The sequence below is a fragment of the Ooceraea biroi genome, chromosome 14, assembly GCF_003672135.1.
Source record: "Ooceraea biroi isolate clonal line C1 chromosome 14, Obir_v5.4, whole genome shotgun sequence".
NCBI classification, from domain to species: domain Eukaryota; kingdom Metazoa; phylum Arthropoda; class Insecta; order Hymenoptera; family Formicidae; genus Ooceraea; species Ooceraea biroi.
The window spans coordinates 7087735-7110247 of record NC_039519.1 but is presented as its reverse complement, the minus strand read 5'-3'; the positions used below and the strand labels follow the sequence as shown (position 1 = coordinate 7110247).

At 37.9% G+C, this 22513-nt stretch overlaps 2 protein-coding genes across 2 annotated transcripts; one reads left to right on the top strand and one right to left on the bottom strand.

The window, feature by feature from the left end:
- The first annotated feature begins 31 nt into the window (after window positions 1-31).
- On the top strand, window positions 32-16514 carry LOC105282968 (ras-responsive element-binding protein 1). The gene is made up of 4 exons (XM_011345329.3): window positions 32-464; window positions 10277-10353; window positions 10678-15171; window positions 15656-16514. Exons 1-4 carry the CDS (start codon window positions 446-448, stop codon window positions 16250-16252), a joined length of 5187 nt encoding a protein of 1728 aa, XP_011343631.2. The 5' UTR covers window positions 32-445; the 3' UTR covers window positions 16253-16514.
- Window positions 16515-19785: 3271 nt separating this feature from the next.
- On the bottom strand, window positions 19786-22434 carry LOC105282967. The gene is made up of 2 exons (XM_011345327.3): window positions 22049-22434; window positions 19786-21117 (listed from the first exon to the last, which is right to left on the bottom strand). The coding sequence occupies exons 1-2, from the start codon at window positions 22155-22157 to the stop codon at window positions 20162-20164; spliced, it is 1065 nt and encodes a 354-aa protein (XP_011343629.1). The 5' UTR covers window positions 22158-22434; the 3' UTR covers window positions 19786-20161.
- Between the last annotated feature and the right edge of the window lie 79 nt (window positions 22435-22513).

The following is a 22513-nucleotide window of genomic DNA, read 5'->3' as shown; positions in this document are numbered from 1 at the left end:
TGCCGGACGCCGAGTGGTAAGGACGGGACTCGCGGTACTGAGGCGCACTCGAACTTGGGGGACGAGACTTGATCGATCGCGGCAGTCTTTCGTATCTTGCCAGCGCGAAAGGAGCAATCGATCGAGTGATTAGTGTGATACTTTCCGGAAGTGTGCGATGCGCCCGTACCGGCGGCTCCTCCTTGTCGGAGTTGCTATCGCTCAAGTAACCACTTGAGGCATCGGCAAGTGCGTTTTCCCAAACGAGAGCGTTTTTCTCAAACCCTGGACTCGGAAAAACCCCGGTGTCGGGAGTGTACCCTGGTCGTTAGTCCCTGGTCACGGACGGATTAAAGTGCTCATCGATTGTACGGATGCAGGCGTTTGGATCTCTTCCTGCGCAGTGATCTTTTGTCGGGAAAAGAGATTACCCGCCGCTGTCGCCCGCGACGCTGCCTCCAGCATCATGGATTATTCGAAGAAAGGTATGTCCATTGTCACGCTGATTGATATCAAGCTCCGGTTCTAGAAAAAGATGCCCCGACGAATACCAATCGATCTGTAGTCGTCGTCGTGTGTGCCAGTATTTACTCTACTTTTTGCCTGTATCGTGCCGTCACTCTTCCGCGCGTCAAACTTTTTCTCGAAAAGAATCTCGCAATATCATCCAAGAATTTATGTTTTTCGTTTTTCGGAGAATTGAAATTAGTACTTTTGTGATACGAGCTAAGTTCCTTTTTGGAACTTTTTAGAATAGACCCAACTTGGTGATATGGTCACTTATGCACGTGTTCTTTCTTTTTGTACATGCTCTTTCTCTTTCACCAAAGTCATGTGAAAGAAGATATTTTAAGTGTATAAAATATTTTCAATGATACCTAGCCACTTTACTCTCGCGGACAGTATTCACCTGTTCTCGTGATGACCGAGAGCGAGCTAAGTTCAAAGATTCCGATGGACGAAGCTTATTGAGATAACGAGATTATATCAATTGTATTAGTGACGCAATTTCACGTCTCGTACGAATAGCTGCAATTCTCGCGCGAATTTCTAGCTAATCTGTCGCCAGACGCTGATTATGCGTACACGTGTAATTCATTGTACTCCGTATTAAACAAAAGGTGTTTACCTATCTCGGTTTCATAGAGGAATGCTATTGATTGTCCGAACGTGACATTTCTAGGATGTAGTACACATAGCTAAAAATTTGCAAATGGCCGAACAGTAATCAGCACGTGACAAGAGTAATTTTACAAATATTTGTGCACCGCAATTAGTAACACGCAACATTGATCATTTTAGCCTTAGTAATGAATCTTATAATATTAGGTCTCTTTTTGAAATAAAATGCGAATAAGGTAATATTAAAGGTAAAATAAAGATAAGTTAAGGAATCAATTTGTAAACTATATTTTGCTTTTATTATATTTGCTACATTCGTGATAAATAATATTAAATTTTTCGTAATCATTACATTTTACTCTTGCATTCTATAAAATTTTGTGATTCTTGCAATTTTTCAATTAGTTTCTTAGCGTTTGTTAATTAGCCATAACTGTTTTCGTTACTATTTATTTATCTCAAAACTGTATCATCTATTATTAATTATATAATATAATATAATAATATTATGTTAATGCAATAATTAATAAAATTATATTAATAATACTACTTAAGAGAATATATTATCGTAATCTGTTCAAAACAGGAATGATCTGTCAACAAGAAATAATAACATTTTTAGTTTAATAATTATTGCTTTATAAAGGGTTTTTGAAATGGTAAATACCAAACGGTAATAGCGAAATTAGCGAGCGCTTTTAGCATAAAAACGAACAAAACGAGAGTGCTTAAGGATGATTAAGCGACAACATTAATATTTAATATTTAAGTATATCAGTTGGACTATTTGTATACAGTTATGTATGTGCGTTAAGTGGTTCTTTCAGTATTTCTCTTGTAATGTATTTATTATAGTGTGTGTGCTTGTAATGTAATTGTAGTAAGAATGCGTAAAATTGTTGTCGCTTAATCATCCTTAAGGCACTCTCGTTTTGTTCGTTTTTATGCTAAAAGCGCTCGCTAATTTCGCTATTACCGTTTGGTATTTACCATTTCAAAAACCCTTTATAAAGCAATAATTATTAAACTAAAAATGTTATTATTTCTTGTTGACAGATCATTCCTGTTTTGAACAGATTACGATAATATATTCTCTTAAGTAGTAATATTATTAATATAATTTTATTAATTATTGCATTAACATAATATTATTATATTATATAATTAATAATAGATGATACAGTTTTGAGATAAATAAATAGCAACGAAAACAGTTATGGCTAATTAACAAACGCTAAGAAACTAATTGAAAAATTGCAAGAATCACAAAATTTTATATAATTTAAAACTTAATTTGCAAATTAGTTGTGAATTCGCAAATTAACGGCTAACATACAATCGTCTTCTTTTCTTAATCAATTTCTGATTCAAGCGTTTCTTTTATTTTGGCGATTCTTACTAACAGGTAATTAAGAAAGGGATACTTCGAAAAGGTAAACAGTTTACGCTTTACAGATAAACGTGGTGCCGTATCGAAATTCTAATCTTTATAATGACACACTGAGAAAAAAATTGAATAATAGTCCGAAGCTAAATAAGACTGTTTTGTGCTTTCTCTTATCTACACATTGTCGAAATACTTTTGTGAAAGTCCGAACGCGAAGTCTCTAATTCTGTCTGCCAAATATCGTCAAATATAGATAACTTTCTATAACGATTAGTGGACGTAATTTTGTCGAGAAGTATAATAACTTCTTCACACACGATTGAGCAATTACACGTAGTTCGGAACATCTATGCAGTAAAGAAGCTGCAGCGGGATACTTTAATTTGGAAATGTAAAAGATTATTTTATCTGAAAACTGTAATTAAGATTTCTTACAAACAACTTTCATCTTTCCGCAATTATCTCCTTAACTACATTCATCTTGAGACACATTGCAGGAAGCAAAGCGTAATTAGGCATAAATAGGAAATAACTTTAGATAAGTAACGCGCAATCGTGTTCATAATGTAACATGAAATATTTGATACATCAACATTATCTCACTAAAATTCTGTATCAACATTATCAATGCAATGTTACGATTTTTTTAATAATGTAAGAAAATTCAGAGTTTATAAAAGAGTTTAGAGAATTAATCACGATAAATTAGTTTAGTGCGAATCTGATTACTTTAAATCGTATTGTATGTTAACAAATTCATCACGCGTGCATTCACTGTTTGTGGCAAAACGTGCACGCACATGCATATGCGAGTCACGCAGTGGTTAAAATTTGATGCTTTTAGACATTATATGCGCGGGATGAATATTGGGTGGAAAAAATTGATTTTATCCTGTTAGAGTACAAGGATCATTAGGTGTAGAAGCGGCTCCATGAAGCCTGGATTAGGGTGTGGTGCGGAAAGTCACCGCTCCCTTTTTCACTCTAGTGAAGGGGAGCCCTTCGGTAGGGAGATAGATTAATTAGTGGTGGCTTATTGACAAGTGAGTGCACGCATTTATTAAGTCATGGAAAACAACTTTTCGCAATAACAAACAATTACAGTAGATGATTGTATTACTGTGCATGGATATAATCTAAACTGAAATAAATTATGAAATATCTGTAATTATCATTATGCTGGTAAAATATTTTTTATATAGTAAAAAATTTTCATACTCATTAGTCAAATTCATGCTTTCGTTACATATTTTCGTGACTGACGTTTTTCAACTATGATTAATTGAATCTAATTTTTTGAAACATTTTCACCTGCTTCTTCTTTTATTTTCAAACAAAATTTGGGTTAATATCAAGTTTTTTATTTTTTGAAGAATATAATCAACCTAAAAAATAATTGTTTTATCATGTTTTATAATGTCAATTTTTTACTATGCACGTAGGTCGAACTTTTGATCAAGGTATCTATAAAAAATATATTAAAGCTACAAATAATCTAGATAAAAATTTGATAAAATGATTGTTTGCATCCAATATAGAAATTATAATTATTATTTGATATTTTTTCTTTCTGTCCATATATCCTTTTGGTATTTGATTCTTGTGTCTTCAATGCAAGATGTGATCAGCACTTATACCACATCGTGGTTTCCGGACAAAACCCCGTGTTCTCGACTTAAAGAAAGATTCTTCATTTACACAGCAACAAAATTTAATATGTTAAATTCAACATATTTTACATATCCCATACAGTTCACTCAATTTTCAAATCAAATTTTGTGTTAATTTAAAATGATGCGAAAATGTCAAACAATGACGTTAATATTATGTAAATAATATATATTTAACATAAAATAACTAGGAAAATTACAATGTCTGGAAGTAAATTTTATGTAAAAGAAACATTTACAATGTTAAATTTTACTTAAGAAAAATATTATTTGTATGGTTCCTACAATGTTCTTACTATTACATATAAAATGTTATTTTAAAATTTGGATCTAATATTTTGATTATAAATTTAACACACACAGCTCAATTAATACAACGACAATTTGTTAAATTTACACGTGGATATGTAGCGTTTTTAACATAAAAAGTTTTATGAGGATTTTCTGTTTTTAACAGAAGTACAAAATGTATTTTGCTATGTACTACTTTATATTTTCTGCAAAAAGTTAAGACTATTAATCACTGCAAAATCGAATAAAACAGTTTCTTATTAATCATTATCGTTTCCTAAAGCACATATAAAATATCTTGACCAAATCTTCCCTTGGAGGGCACCGTAACTAATTAGGAATGTATCTTTTAACATATTTTACAAAAATACTGAGAAGTATTAGTCAGTATTAGTCAACGTTTCACAATCAATTTAATGGTCCACTTCTTAGTTAAAATCGTAAGAACAATGATTCTCGTGAATATGATTCTTTGCGAAGAAGGCCTACTATTCCTACGCGGAAAACGCGAATGATATAAGATCGATTGCTACTCGCGGTTAAGGATTAGACGTTCGCCAACCACACCTATCATCGCTCTTCAGTCCCTACTCCTCAGACGCTATAAGGTCAGTCTAGAATTTGTATAGGTGTTATTACGACAGCATCTATAGATGCGGTAGGTAGGTAGATATGACAACCGCGTCTAGGTACATGCGGAAACACTCGGTTGGGCCACGTATACGAGGGTGCTTCGCGTGACATCCTTCGCAGCACCTCGAACCGTTCACCTACGGTCGATCGTGAAATTAATGAATGGCAGCGGTAGATTTTTCTGAAGTTTCGCTCTGTCTACATCCCGCATGCTCACGCGTCTTCATGCAACTGTCGAATTACGTCTTCGGAGGATATTTGCTGATCGGAAGTGAGAATCGAAGACAGTTCTAATCTCAGTTCGTATGCAATATTTCTGCGTTTAAAATCCTTCATAGATATTTTCTTAGTAACCGCGATTATAATTAAAATATTAACATTTTAATAAAATAAGAAAGATAAGTGGGAAGAAATTTTATACAACTGCTTTTTTTTATTTATGGAGATACTGATCTTCAAAATAAAGTTTTGCTCATGAAATCGATGCTTATTGTTCATGTAAGAAATTCGTAATAAACAAAAAAAAAGATAAAGAGAGGAGAGTGAGAGAAGAAGGGTACTCGTGCGTTAACTAGAGTAGTCACCCGCAGGTACGAGTGAAGGGTTGCTTACGGTGGGTGGTATCCGGTGTGTTACGGATGGGTAAGCCCCAAGGTTGTCAGAGAGACGACTCTCGAAACATACTAACCGACCGCCATCTTTGTTTCTCCTGCGTGGTGCGTGGGTGTATCCGAGCGTGGAAGAAGCGGGGATGATGAGGGAGAACCGGAGGGAGAAGGAGGGAGAGGATGACGAAGGGGGAAAGAAGCGCCGTCGGGAGAGAGAGAGAGAAAGGTGCTAGGGGGAGAAAAAGAGACAGATGCGGGATGGCAGAGTTACCGAGACAGACTGGAGAGAGAGCAGGAGGAGGGGAGTGAGAAGGGGAAGCAGAAAAAAGGACGAGACGCAGTCGCATGAGTCTGCAGGAAAGAAGACGAAGAGAAGAGAAACGCTTGGTGCGATCGCTGACAATAGCGAGCAGCGATGTTGAAAGCGAAGGAAAAAAGGAAGATTGGAGCAGTTAGGAGCAGAAAGAGAGAAACGGAAGGCTGGAGAAAGATAAGGAAAGAACTACGACAATTGAGGGAGAAACAAGGAGCAGAGAGAGTACGCCCGAGCGCAATAAGAGCTAAAAGAAAGAACGAAGGGTACGTCCGGGCATAAGATAAAAGGACTAGATAGGAGAGGAGCGCGAGTGAGATAAAAGGAATAGAGGCAGGAGGTAGGGGGCGAGGAACGGTAGGGCGCGATGTAAAGGGGGAGTGGGGGGAGTGGAGTAAGCGGCGGGGAAAGGGAAGGAGAAGATAAAAAAGCCTCCGAGAGAGATGAGAGGCGGCCAATGGCGGTGCGGCGCAACGTCGAGTCGCCGACTCCCCCTCTCCATGCTTCAGCGCAGCATCCTACGATTCGTAGGAGGCACCGAGTGAACGAACGAAAATGCGCATGTACGCCCTCGAGCGGACATGACACTGCTCCCTTTTTCCCTCAAGGCTCCCCGGCGAGGTGGTTCCATGAGGGTGCAATGCAGATATAGGCGTGGCATTCGAGTTCCTCGGTTCGCTCGGAACTTCCCTTGGAACTGTGCGATTAGGGGTGTTGGGCGCCCGCGCCCGCGCCCGCGCATTGCCCGAATCGCTCACTTTTTGCATTACTTTTCATTAATTTTTAATATCGACAGCCTTTTATGAGTACAAATTCAATGATTGATTTTTTAACGATTTTTAAACAGATGGTTATACATCTAAAAAGTGACATATGTGGGCAGTGATATTTGTTATATTTGAAGGCAGAATTTCAATATCTTACCTTACTATTGTTTTATGTTTCTTTATTGATTTTTTTATATGGCAATGAGATAGAAAGTGCAGAATGCTTATCATGAAGTGTTGAAGCATATTATGCTAATAAATAATTTGTAAAAAATGTACTTGTGTAGGAGAAATAGGATTATTGGAAAAATAAAAGCAAACAAAATTAAAATTTTTAATTACTAATTTTTGACGAGTTGCTAAAACTTGGTCAATTTCTTTCAATATTTTAACTTTATTGCTTACATGGTTCCGTCATGAGTATCTGGTTTTTAATTTTTTTAAGTTCGTCACAGAGATTGTCTCGGGTGAAATTCGGTATAGATTCCTGATCGTCGCAATTGGAAATCTTTCCTTCTGGTGCTTTCCATTTCTAACGATCGCGGAGACTCAAAACCAATCGTTACCACGTTCCATGAACCACGAAAACCGATTTCTATTTTTCTTGGCGTGCGTTTCTCGTCATTGATGCGAGAATATTAATGTTTTCTTAACTATGCTTTGTGATAATACGTCGTATCTTATTAAGTAATCGTAACAGTACAAAATAATTTAATTAGTGAGAAAAGATTGATCGAAACATATTTTGATTTTGTTATCAATATCGTGTGATTAGATATATTTGAAATATTATAAAAGCACAATTAATTAACGAAAAACTATGCAATTGATCTTTCTTGAATAATTGTTTGTAAAGTTCTTTTTTCAATTATAAGTTTGCAAATCAAATTAAAAAGTGGTCTTTTTAAGAAATTAATATAAATTAGAAATGATAATGATTACACTTTTGACGTCACTTATAAGTGGCTACTTAAGCAGTTAAGATTGATTGCAAGAGGTCAGGAAGTTATTCACGATCAGGCTTGAGTCAAACCGCAGACCAAAGTGATCAGACTCGTTTCTTCACACTTGACCAGAACGTACGCACGCGCGCACATGATTTACGTGCATGAATAAAATCCACCTGTCGGCAGGTACGTTTATATGGGCGCCAGTCGAGCAGGTTCGTTTAGGACCACATGACCATGTAGTATTCAATGACTATGTAGTCATTGAATCGAGGAGCAACCTGTGTAATGCTTTATTTTTTGTCTCTCTCTTTCAAGGAGATTTATAATATGATAGCACAGGAAAATAAGTTGGAAATTTGATAATTGTGTGTGCGTGTTTCACGACATTAACATTGACATGAACAAAAATGTACTTTAATATATAAAGTTCCTTCGTTGTTTTAAATTTAATCTAACTGTTCGACTAAAACTATCGCTTCTTTATTGCAGATAATTATCGTGAGATATCGTGAGAGTGCGCTATCGTAAGACGCGCATAAATCTCGATGAACCGACTACGAGATTTCCAAAAAAGTTTATTTATTAATTATTATTTACTTTTAATTTATTAATTTATAGAAATCCATAAAAGTAATATAAATATTATTGATACCTACGTGTATTTCTGAAGAATAATTAAATTCTAATGGATTTAAATCTAATTATGAAATAGAGATGAAAAATTTTATATATTTGATTGAAATTCAATGAAAATATTAAATCTCTCTTTTAAACGTCTTTTTAACTCTGAAGTCTCGTCTCGTATCTTTAATCTATTTCTTTCTTTTGATATGGTCATTGTGCGTGGCTTAGCGGAACATCTTAGCGTTGCCTGATTTTCCTTACCACAATCTTGATTACTACAATGTACGAGTGAACTCTAGTTCTACAGAAATTCGTTCAAGAAATACAATTCTTATCATAATAGTGATACGTGGCTTCTTCAGAATCCGGAAACTTGTGCGTAAATCCATGTTACTCTCGTTATGTTCTAGATATCGGACAGATTCTAATTCCGTATGGAATGTGATAAGAAATGTTCAAACTAATACTCAGAGACGATATTAAGTTGATATGATTCACAAGATATTCTTGTGATTCTGCTTTGTTCTGAATATCCAAGCAAAATCATGATTGTGTAAATAATAATCAATCGATCAATCAATATAAGGTTTGCAGAAAAGTCGAATAAATTTCAATATTCCTTAAATTAATAAATAAGTATCAAGATAATTAGATAATATCAAATAATATTCGGTTAATTATAGCTAATTATGCTTATTATGTATTCGAAACGAGAATTCTGGTAATAACCTTTTAAATCTTTTGAATAATAATTTGATTTTTTTCCGAGTAGATAAGAAAATATCAAAACGATTAAAATGCCAGGTCTTAGCGCGCCAGTTTACAGCCCAGATGTATCCTATCTCGCATCCTATGCTAATCGCTAATTTCTCAAGATGCCCACTGCGTTCTCCAAAAGCATGTAAATAGAATAGAATGCGGTTAGAACATCGGGCGAGGACGTTGATAAAAATGTTATTGTCCCGGCTCCATCTGCGGTTCAGCCTTGGTATCAGCTTCCGGAATACTTGGTCAGATTTGTGTCCTGTCTTGCCGCTGACACAATTCTTTACTCAGTAAGGTTTCCAGAGACGCAACACCGGCGGATCTGGTGCGGCTCCTATTTATCCGTGATTTAAAAGACATTACGCGCATCAGTCAGTATTATATTCCGAACAAAGTTTTCCTATGACGCCGAGATATCCTAAATTATGTTATAATTATCGATATCGAGTATAAGATATTACAAATTTTTGTAAATTATATAATAGATTTATGTGATCTCGATGGTTTCATAGTCTTTGAAAGTAAACACAATTCTAACTTGATAACATTATAAAATTTATTCAAGTTTTTTTAGTGTTCGTATAAGTGGATGCAAATTTATTATTTTCGTCAAAGAAAGAAAAAAGCAAAGTGAAATAAATAGTTATATAATTGAATAAATATCGAACAATTATAGCATTCGGTCGTGTTAACCACAATAAAAATTTAGTTAAAGTTAATTATACCCTGTGATAATTGCATACACGCTCTTTCTATATTTTAATTGCTGTATTCACTATTCATCATTAGTGGTGTTTCGGTTTTCCTGTTTCATCAGCAGACGTGTGGTCCACAACAATCGCACTCGCTCTATGGGTTTTTCCGGTCGTCGTGAAATTTCCGTTAAAGAAATAATATGAAAAATTAAAATCTAATTCTGAATTCAGTAATCCACATTCAAACGTTCTGTTTTATATGTGCAGATCAAGTTATGCAGATCAATAGTGAATGGATAGGTACATAGAGATTGCAAACTTGTCATCTGCCTTAGTTTTGCTTACTTAAATATATAATTATATTAGTGTTTATATATAACTCATTTATATATAATTTATATATAGTTATAACTGTTTATAAAAGATTACTTAAATGTTTTATTAAAACTTGCAATATTCTTTTTTGTTGTAGTGGTTGAAACCGAAAATGGACCTGACCAAGAGCAAGAGAATGAAACACCGGTTGATGCTGCATCACCATCATCAAGTGTAAGTATTTATACATTTCCAGAATGTGTAAAAATACTATTAGATTATAATGTTATATATCGTTATATTTTACATTAATTTTATTTAAGATTAATATTAATATAATTAATATCAATCGCTTTAAAAGCTTTAGTAATTCTTAAAAATCAAGATTTGTAAGGCAATTATATTAATAATAATAATTAAGTAATTAGGATTAGAAGCTTTATCATTATTAGAAATAAACTAGCAACGTGAACAAAATTATTATCATACTTTTAACGACATAATCACGATTCTATGCAGCAATGTGTTTCAATATCGCATATTTTTTTCCGAAAATAGACTGAGCTGTCGGAGACTGGTGCGCATCCATGCCCGACGTGTCCGTCGGTGTTTTCCACCTCTCACGAACTGACGAATCATCTGCGCGGTCACAACTCGCCTCGTAGCACGGACTGCAGTGGCGAGGAAGACTACAGTTGTGGTGTTTGCAACAAGGTGCTCAGCTCGGCTAGCTCACTCGACGAGCACGTGTTAATGCATTCGGACGAGCGATCGTTCAAGTGCAAGCACTGTGACATGTCGTTCACGACAAACAGTAACATGAACCTACATGTGAGATGTGCTCATCGGGCGGTGTCGCCGAACAGCTGCACAGACTCCGAGGGCAGCAGTGGCTCAGAGAAACCAGCGACAACGAACCAAGATGAGTACAACAACAACGAACTTACTGAGCGCAACTCGCCAGATCTGATGGACGATCGGCAACAGGCGTCGCCCAGTAACCATACGATTAAACGGAAGAGATCGAAGGAGGATACGAGCGACGTGGAGGACCAAAGGCACCACAAGATCCTCATAAACAACGCCAGAATGATGATCAGATGCCGGCCGGAGGAGGAGCAGAAAGTCTTCAGTTGCTTGATCTGTGGCCGACAGGATTTCGTGACCAGCGCGCTCCTGAAGTCCCACGTGGAGCGGATGCATCCGGGTTCTCCAGCGAAATGCGATATCTGCAACCTGTCCTTCAAGAATCACCGCGTACTGAACCTCCATCGTTCCATGAGGCACTATAAAAAAAACTCGGACGGCAACAACAGCCGGAACCTACGTAACTCCGTGGACGGCTTCAAAGATCTGACATTCATCGACTTCTCAGCCATCAAGTTTCCGACGATCGCCCGGGCGATGTGCGAGCGGGAGTTGCACCGGCCGGCTTCTGGCGAGGCGAACAGGTTCCAATGCATGAAGTGCCAGCACGCGTTTCCCTGCAGGGAAGCCCAGCTGGCTCACGAGAAAGAATGTAGGGGTCCCTACAAAAACAAGAGGAACAGCAACGACAACAACAATAATTACGACAACAGCACCAATAACAATCTCGAAACAGAGCTGGACGTCTCGCCGCCGCAGCTGGATGATCCTAAAACGAGGCGCGAGAAGTTCTTCGCTGTGCTAGATCTGCAAAATAAGTCCTCGGTGCAGGAATCGAAAGAGCTGAGAGACGCGAAAGAGGCCAAAGAGCTGAAGGAGATCAAGGAGCCTAAAGAGGCCAAGGACCTAGCCGACATCCCAAGCATCTTATCTGTCAGTCTAAACGGCCTGCAAACTTTTCCTCGCTCGGACACCAGCACGCCTGAGAACAACGTTAAATTTAATCCGAGTGTCAGTTCCTCAGGCTCATCGGGCACCTGCTCGTCCGAGTACAATGAAGAGGAAGCGCAAGATTCTTTCACCGCGGAATTTCGGAAGATGAAGTTGAAGGGTGAGTTCCCTTGCAAACTGTGCACGGCAGTATTTCCCAATCTGCGGGCACTGAAGGGCCACAATCGCGCGCACATGAACGTGGAACCGGGAACGCCGTATCCATGCAACATGTGTCCCTTCATTAGCAGCGACAAGGGGAGCTTGTCGAAGCATCTGAGATCGCACAATGGCGATCGGCCGTTCGAGTGCTCCCTCTGCAACTACGCGTTCACTACCAAGGCGAATTGTGAGAGGCACGTGAAGAACCGTCATGGAATGATAAGCAAGGAAGACGTCAAGAACGCGTTGATCTATCATCCAAGTGAGGACTCGACGAACGAAAACGTCGAGAGAAGTTCGCCGAGAGTCGTTCGGGAGGACGTGCGGAAAACGCTCATTTATCCGAATGAACGTGAGGAAGCCTCGCAGCAACAACAAATGCATTATCCGCCTGTGCCGCTGGACAGTAATCCTGGACCATCGAACGCTCGTGCCGATGTGTTGAACTGCTATGAGAAATCGGAAATGTTCTCCAGGCCGACGAAGATGCAAATGTTTAACGTCGTGAAGAAAAGTACCGAGGACTCGAACGTGTCTCACGATCTGGTCGCGAAGCCTAATTACTCAAAGATCGACGAGGACGTGGAATCAAGATCATCGGATGGGAGCGTGTCTCTAGTCAATGATACCAAAACGGATCCGCACCAAAGAATTCAAGCTAGTCCGATGAACTTGTCGAAACCCTCAACGAGCTCTGTGTCGAATTCCGGAGAGGACGGGCCGTTGGATCTTTCGATGGATCCTCTGGATCTGAGCAAGAAACGGAAGAGGGAGAGCGAAGATATCGGGTCTCAGGATGAGAAACGGTACAAGAACAACCAGCAAGAATTGTACGCCACGAATCAAGCGTTGCTTTTGACGCAAGCTTTGTTAAACAGAGCTCGCGAGAACTCTCCGACATCGTTGGATTCTTTTTACGCGAATACTATTTATCGCAATCTTGGCACACTAACGGCTGGTGCAGTGGGCGCAGGTATGATATCACCTTATTTCCTCAATCCTCACATGTTCAACCAGGAACTGGCCGCGAAAGGCAGACTGCAAAAGGAATTAGTTAGGGGTTTGCAATTGACCGGCGGCGGTGCTCTCTCGGTAGATCCGTCGTTGCCTAGCACCAGTTACGCAGCTTATACGCAGGCAAGAGACGTTGCTCCGCCAGCTACGAGCGAGCAAACCGCTTATGCGAATCTAATAAGCGCGCAAATGGCTAACCAGACCACGTCGAGCCGCGAGAAAACGGATAGTAACATCTCATCAAACGATTCTGTTAAAATGGTCATCAAGAACGGAGTGTTAATCCCCAAGCAGAAACAACGCAGATATCGAACTGAGAGACCCTTTGGCTGTGAACATTGCTCGGCGAGATTCACTCTAAGAAGCAACATGGAACGACATATTAAGCAGCAGCATCCTCAGTACTGGAGCCAAAGACCTCGCGGTGGACACTCCACCAGAGGCAGACCGCCCGCGAATCATCCAACTGTGGTACAGAATTCTGCTCCGTCGACTTCACAGGTGGCTCAGCCATACCCGAACATTCCCTCAAATATGGATTCGTCGATGATTTCGTCGGACTACAACAAGCATCCTATCTCGGACCAAGTGAAATACGCAATTCTTGCGCAGCAATTAAAAGCTAATAAAATAGAGGAGAATGATACGGACGACGAAATGGTTATAGATGAGGAGGAAGGCGTTGAGGAACCACAAACTCAGCACGAACCTAGTACGAGTTTACTGAGAGACCAATTAGAGAATAACGAGGACGTCAAAGATGTTGCCGTGAAGACGGAAGCGGTAGAGTCTACCGAAGAAACTTCGGAGGAGTCCCATAACGAACAGGCCGCGCACAATAGCGTCGATGAGACAGCGAAGCCGGAAGAATCCGCGGCAGATGAAAGCGAAGAAGTGATGCAACCTGAAGAAGCGGCCGTAAAGACAGAACCTGTCGAAAAAGAACAAGGTAAACTCGAGGACGGGACGCCCGATCTCGCGAGCGTCTCGAAACTCTTGGACAACGCCTCTCAGCAATACCAGCAATTTCAGCCGCAGTATTTGAGCGACGAGGAAGGTCCCGTGGCCTCGACCAGCGGCAACAATTCCGGTAGCGAGAAATCCGACTCCCTCACCTCGGGAAATGATTCCTCGTCGAGCAAGAAGAGGAAAAAGAAGAAGAAGTCCGCGTACTCGATGGCACCTAATCGAGTGATATGTCCCTTCTGCCAGCGTCCGTTCCCTTGGACCTCGTCATTGAGACGACACATCCTCACTCACACTGGCCAGAAGCCGTATCAATGTGCTCATTGCTCACACCATTTCACCACGAAGTCCAACTGTGATCGTCATCTTCTGAGGAAACATAAAACCAAGGCAAATAAGATGCGACGAAGAAACAACTCCTCCTCACCGGACGTCCAGCTAGCAGTGAACAACAACAGCGGCAACAACAGCAGCGGTAACAACAGCAATACGTTCTCCATGAGAAACGTACCTGAGAGACCGTACAAATGCAATCAGTGCCCGAGTTCGACGTTTTCCACGTTAGGCAATCTGAAGAAACATCGAACGACGAAGCATCGCAAGGCTAGTTGCAGATCGGAATCTAGCGATCAGCAAAACAGTCCACCGCAATGCTCCGCGCAGAACGATCAGAGCGATTACGAGAGCCGGTCGTCGAGCACGTCTGAGAACATGGAAAACTCGTGCACCAGTGGAACTACGAGGTCAAATCGTAACACGTCCCCTCCAGTGAACGAGATCAGCAAATCGCGTAGATCACCGAGATCATCGCCAGGTCCTGGCGACGTTCCCTTCAAATGTTACCTCTGTGAGAGCGGCTTTCAGGAGCGACAAGATTGTTTGGACCATATCAAAATTAATCACGAGCGCTCATACGAGATGCTGATGGCTAAAGGCGCTCTCGAACATATGAGCATAGACGCGAACGAAGATCAGATATCAGCAGCGCAGCAGCATCCCAGCGACGGCGAAGAAAAAAAAGGAAGAAACTTTCCCGACTATAGCAACAGAAAAGTAAGTACCTAAATCACTCTGAAAATGTTTACAAATTATTCTATCAACTTTATTGTAAAAATTAAGATAAAAGTAAAACAGGTAAAAAGAACAAAATTTAAATATAAAATAAGATAAAAAATAACATAGTATTTGAAATAAGTTTGAACGCTTTCGTTAGAAATAGTCATATCAATTTATTGTCATAGAAACTTATAAATTTAAAGAATTATATGTATATTTCATTCTATAAATTTTTGTTCGTTTTTTCTCACAATCACATGTCCAATTCTTATCATATTATAACATATTATGACTAACTTGAAATTATCTTAATATATTAGAATAATATATAACATCTTAATATATTAGAATTGAAGAAGAAAATTAACAAATTTAAAAATTTACGATCTAAGACTTCGTCTTACACTGCGTGTACAGAGTACAAGCATATGCATATAATACATACGTTACACACATATAATTATTCTTCTATCTTTTCCAGGTAGTGTGTGCTTTTTGTATGAGACGATTTTGGTCCGCGGAGGATCTTCGCCGTCACATGAGAACTCACACGGGCGAGAGGCCTTTTAAATGCGACATCTGCTGCAGGAAATTCACGCTGAAGCACAGCATGCTTCGCCACCGCAAAAAGCACGAATCAGTGGACTCTGCCATGTACATAGGAAACAGCGGCGACGAGGAGAACACGCCCGCGCAGCCGCCGACGATAACTCCCAGGAGTCAGCAGCATTCACCGATCCCGACGAACACCAGCAGACCCCGTACCCAGGATAGAATCTCTCTGCCGACAGTCGCAGCGGTCGCAACAGCGGACGCAGCACCCTGCGCACTGATGCGATATAATCACTATGATAATATGGCCACTCTTACTGGTAGAATGGCAAACGACGGCTCGCAGAGCGCTGCTCCGGCCTCCTTGCCTTTCCCAGCTCCTCCCGCGGAAGCGCCCAGCGAGAGCGGAGACAATGACCTGATCTCCAATTTACTAGGAATACGCGAAAAGGGTTTACTCGACAAGGTTCTTTTGAGCTCGGCGGACGACGCAGCGAAGTTATTGGGCGTAAAACACAGCGAGTAATAAATGATCGATCGGAATTTGGGAAAGCGGAGCGCGATCAGACACACGTGGCCATATGAGAATGCGTATGTGAATCACACATAGCTACATATATTTATATAATTTTATTATATAAATATTGTATAGATATAAATCATTCAGTAGCAAACATTACTGAATGCGTATGTGGAGTATTGAGAGATAACTCTGAGAGAATAAGCGGAATCAGGTAATATCGCTTATAATCGTGCACAATTCCAAGAAAGAAAAGAAGAAAAAAAAAGAAATCATACATTATCGTTGTCTGATCGGGTATCACTTTCTTCTGTGGTTCGTGAGTGCAAAAGATACCTTTTTTAAATTAATCGGCGGATTCTCTAATTCTTCGTCTGATTGTGAGGTTCACGATCGTGCCTTATATATCTATTTGTCGCACGTGTTCATACAAAATACCGTAGTGTTTCTGAAAGTGTTTTTCTCAAATACGATTGCTAATATGAGAATGGAACAGTAAACAATATATGATATATTAAGTTTATTGTCAGAAATCATGTGGGAAATCGCTCATCTTGTGGAAAATAGGTGAAGTAAGATGGATTGATAGAAATTCAGTTTACGTACTTATACGTATAATTTCCTATTTCTATTGACGTACTTAAATTTGATTATTTGATTAGTTGATTGCTATTAAAAAGAAAGTAAAATTTTATTGCATATATATATATATATTTATGTATATATGTATATAATCTGTAAAGGTAAATTTATAATATATAATGAAAATAGGCAGACAAGCAGTATTGTGTATATGTGTGTATAGGTCATTATTTTATTTCATTTAGACATCAATCTATATTACTGAGTAATTGATATAAAGATGTAAATGAATGAAAAAAAGGACAAGCGATTTAAAGTTGCTTTAAAGTCTGGATTTTAAAAACTACTGGATCTTAATTCACCTATTTTTCCTATATGCTTAATTATTTGCAATATTGTTATGGTGAATTATTCGTTATTCGTTATTTTGACGCTATTATTTTGACGCTTTCTTTTACTTTTCGAAAGTAAAAGAACCTGCGCTGCATATTCCGTCTATATTAGGGACCATAATTTGGCGAATTTATTTTCTATTGGAAATTGAAATTATAAATCGTGATTAAAAAAGAAATAAAACTTTCTGGGTAGAAATTCCAGTTTTTGATAAAAAAATTACAAAAAGACGCTACAAAAAAATTGTGTTTTGAAGTGCAACGTTTGATATATTTGAAAATCATGATATTTTTTCTGTTTTATTTGAAATCTTCAAATGAAATATTGCGGTATATTGTTACGTGACATTTCTGAAAAATTTTCAGCAATGTTATTATATAAAATATGCATTGAGAATTGGACATTATAGTGTCTGTGTTCTGTTCACGGTATTAGACAAAATTTACGATCGCTTATCGTAAATTGTCGATTTTTTCATGAATACTGCAATTCTCATTAATCTCTCATTAATAATATAGCAGGGTATTAATAAATTGAGGCTTAAGAAAAGCATAGGCATTTCCTGAAAGAGTTAAATTTACAAATATCCTGCAGCAGAGAGAGATATTCATCTCAGTTGATGTGTCTTACGTCTCTATCGCGATACTGCATTTAAATCCAAAGAATACATTTTATGCAATGTAATAAGTTAGGCATATGCATTATGATTTAATTTATTATTAGCCATGTATTTCTACGAGAGTGAGAACTGTAACTTAAGGTGCGTATGTAACTAATACACATAGCCACGTAAATATTATTATGTACGACGCATTATATAGTGAATATATGGTCGTCGAACACATAACGACTGCGTTCGAACTTCGATATCTCGTAGAGAAATTTCCAACTACATTAAATGATGCAGAAAATTCGCAAGTGATTTTACACGTTTAGTGGTGGAGTGCTCGTTGGTTCAAGGATTGCGAGTGCAATCTTAAATGCCCATGTCTGTATACCGATACATCGATTTAAGTTTTTCTTCCTTTTCGACGAGGAGATGAGAACAGCGAAGCGAAATGCAAAATTTCCACGCTAAGACTAATGAGAAACGTGGAAACGCGCAGAGCAATATAGGAAAGAGAGTTTGACACTATCAAATAATTAAATTATGATATCGTCTTATCGTGCTAAGAAGATTTTAGTGTATATAGATAGCTCGATTATTTTTCGCGAAACGCAATTATACCAAATGACGAATTTGATTTCATTATTGACGTAGGTAAATACCTAGACTAGAGCGAGAAATAACGGATTTAACTAGGCCAAAGGGAATCGATTTGTATCTCCTATCCTTTTACTGCATTTCCTCTACTTTGTTCATTTATACTTTTTTTTATGCAGTTTCTTGTTCCGTCTCTACTTACATCACATATTTACCACCCCTTTAATCCACCCTACTGTCTCTTTCTCTCTCTCTATTTTCCATTCTTCTTAAACAAATGATATTTATTATTTTATGGTAGGGACGATTGTATATGATAATGATAACGGCTATAATGTTTTAGCCAAGTCTGAAACCGAGGTTGGGAATAATACCTAGCAACATCGTTCTTGATCTCGCCTTGGCGCATCTCCTCACGATGTCTCTGTCACATGATGTTTGTAAATTCTCAGATCTGTTATAAAAGGTTTAGTCTTTTTATTAAAACGTTGCTTTTCCGTTGACAAAAGTTGTAAAAAGACTAGATATTTTCTGTAAGAGAGTTGAATTTACAAATAGCCTGCGATAGACACACTACGCGCCAACATAAAATTAAGGGTCTTTTACGTATAAGTGTACTGTAGACGAAGAAAGAAAAATGTATTTATCGAAACGAGCGAATCCATCTCTAACATTTTCGAGTGATATTTTCCTTGATTACTGTGGAAATTAAAATATCAAATAATCATGTAGCGCACGTGTACATGTTAAGTTGTATTCTCTAATTTAAATCTTACCAAGATAAATAAATATATCATATGCAAGACATGTTTTTATTCTTTATTGCCATCGGAAACTCCACATTTTCCTTGAATAGTTGAATAATATAAAAAAGATTTAAAATATTAAAATTTATATGTAATGTAAAAAATAATATTAAATTAATGTTTAACATATATTTAATTAAACATTAAACATTAAACGCCGTCATATATAATCTTAGCAAGAATAAAAGTTGGATTAATGTACACTGAAAAATGCTATTGCTCTTATAGTCATTATTGCGAAAAACAATTGTTCATTTCGTATAAACAGTTAAAATCTCCATGCACGCATAGATATAACGTAGCAAAACAAAAAAACATGATAAATAAAATGTGTTTTTTAATATGCCACTTTACTGCGTAGCATAATCTCTTTAGGACAAAAATCACAACTTTTGAATCTGGCACGTATGTACGCAAAACAATATAATACGTAAGTAGCAAAAGCTTATATTAAAAAAAAACAAAATTATGTTGTTTTAATCAATGTAAATATAAAAAAGGAGAAATATGGATTATATTATTTGAAAATTAAAAACGTAGTAAAATATAATTACGTTAGTAAAAAGTAATAAAAAAAGGAAATGTTAATGAAAAGAATAATATATCTTAATGTGGATAATAATCCTCTCCGAATGGTATCTAGACCCTGACAAAGTCGAAGGGGCTTGTACACGCGTCAATGACTCAGAGGGAGTTTATCTTCAAAGATATATTAGACTATGATGAAATATCAGATTGGGATAGGTATCCTGGTTCTCTACGTTGGGGATTAAGCTTATGACTGACTATAATCGAGTATAAAAAAATTGCGACTGTTTAGGAAAAAAATGAAACTAAGCTATTTATAAACGACGATAAATGCGGCAAGACTAAGAACAAAAAAACTCGAGAATCAAGGCAAAGGATAGGATGGAGCGAAGAGTATTATTTTTATATGGTAAAACCCGCCGAGGATTGTGGAGATAATGATGGCGATGATAGTGACAATGATAATGATTTCATTTCGTCCGTCAATTTCGATAATGCGTTAGTGGTGAAAACTTCTTCTACGTTCTTTGCCTGTAACAGCATGTGATGCGTCTTTGCCAGATTCTCCGTTACATGTCTCTTAGTGAGATACGGCGCCTTGCCATTGTCGTAACTGAGGAACCACTCGATTATGCTCTTGTACAGATCGTTATAAAAGAAATCCGGAAACCTGTAAAGCCTGCCCATGTCCCTGGTGATCAATTCCTCCAGCTCGGGCTCGCAAGGCTGGCCCACCGCGAACACGAGCTTCTTCAGAAAGCCAAGTATGAGAGCGTCGTCTGACCTGACCTGCCGCAAACACGTCAGCATTCTCGAGTCAATTTGGAACATGGGTATGTCCATGCGGTATCGCTTGCCCTTCCCCTCGAAATCAAAGATGCCATCCTTCGCCACTGGCACCAGGAACTTGAGCGCGCCGATATCTTTGTTCGTGAAGATAGTCAGGTCCACGATCTGATCCGGCGTTATACCCTCAAATTTCTTAAGCATATTCAAGTAAGACTTGAACAAGTAGATGAGACTATATTGACGTTCGATGTGCTTCTCGGACATCAGACTACCAACGGAGATCTTGGCAACCTCGCTCAGATTCATCTTGTGTTTGATTTGCACGAAGCGGTACAAGTATTTTCTATTCGGCGTACTGTCGCCTTCTTCACTTGGGACGTATTTCAAAACCATGTCGTGAAATCCACGCGCATCACGTACCTCTGTGGCCAACCACCAGTCGCTCACGCTTTCATTCTTGTACATCAGCTTCCACGCGATCCATGTCAAGAGCTTCACCTGGTATGTAATGCCGCGCGAGATACCTGTCTTTAAGTAGGAAGCTGCGTATTCAGTTTCCTCTGTTGAGCCTGTGAAGTTAATTACATTAATTATTTAACAATAATTTTAATGAAAATAACAGGAATAATTGTATATCAGCAAAAAATAATTATTATTAAATACACTTTTACTGTTTTAATAAATATTAATAAATTATTGTGTAAATATTTAAGCAATGGTAAATTAAGTCATTATTTATGCATGTGCCGTATTAGAAGGATCGATAAAAGATCCTTCTATCACTAAGTGGAGTCTAAATGAAGAAGAATCTAAGTTAAAAAAAGAAATACAATCCAGTTGTTAAGTGAAATATGATCCTTAACGATTAGATATTAAGCTCTGTGTCCGTATCTGCTATTCGCCGTTGAGTAATTTACATGCAACATTATTATGTGTTATAAAAAAGGATATGTTATTGCATTTTTTTAATTTTAAAAATTGCTCTATATAGATAATTAAAATATTATATTTATCGCGAAGTTACAAAACAAGCCTCTTGAAAAGCAATCATTTTGAATTTCTTTTTCATTTTTAACAAAAAGAGAGGAATTTTTAGAATTATCTCACTTTAATACCGAAATGAACGAAAATCCATGCCGATCCCCTTGGCAAAATTCAATTGTAAGAATTAACACAATTAACACAAAGTTTTGCGTCTGAACTTTCCCAAAAAAACCCCGCACGGCCAGTCACTGCAAAATCTCGTATTAATTCTTAAAGTGGTTTTGCGTTTTAATTTTGCTAAGGGGCACGGCATGAGCTTTCGTGCAACCCAATAAAATAACAAAGGATAGAATTTTAAGCAATTACGCATACAAAATATAGAACACAGCAGTAATAATTATATTACAGTACCAAGCTTAGATTTTCCACGAAAAGTCCATGTCGATTACGGTGAAAAGAAGTTGAAGCACGTGAAGAGTTTTATTTCTAACGTAAATTGAGAGATGAAATACTGACCGCTTGTACTGCTTTTAATCTCCATGTCGGGTTTTGTCGTTTCGGTCTGATTGGTTTTAACATCCGCCTTGATTTTACTATCAATATTCTCTTCCATGATTTGATCCATCAGAACAATACACCGCTGCAACTGGTTGTAACGCACTGCCTCGTGGACCGAACGTCTTTGATATAAAGATCTTCAGTGAAGAACATAAAGCTCGGGGAACCCTGCAATGCGGCGGAGGGGGGATAGACCTGATTCAAGTGGTGCTTGCGAGAAAAAATATTTAGAAATAGCGATAAGTCGGATTAGTAAAACCTGAGTAGACTGAGACTGAGTAGTAGTTGGATAGGTGCATTTTTTTGAACAGTATAATTTTTTTATTTTCAACGTATTTATTTTTTGCTGGCCAAATTTAAAATGATAGGAATTAATGGAATAAAACATCGAATAGGGAATTGCAAATTTTTCGATATACAGAA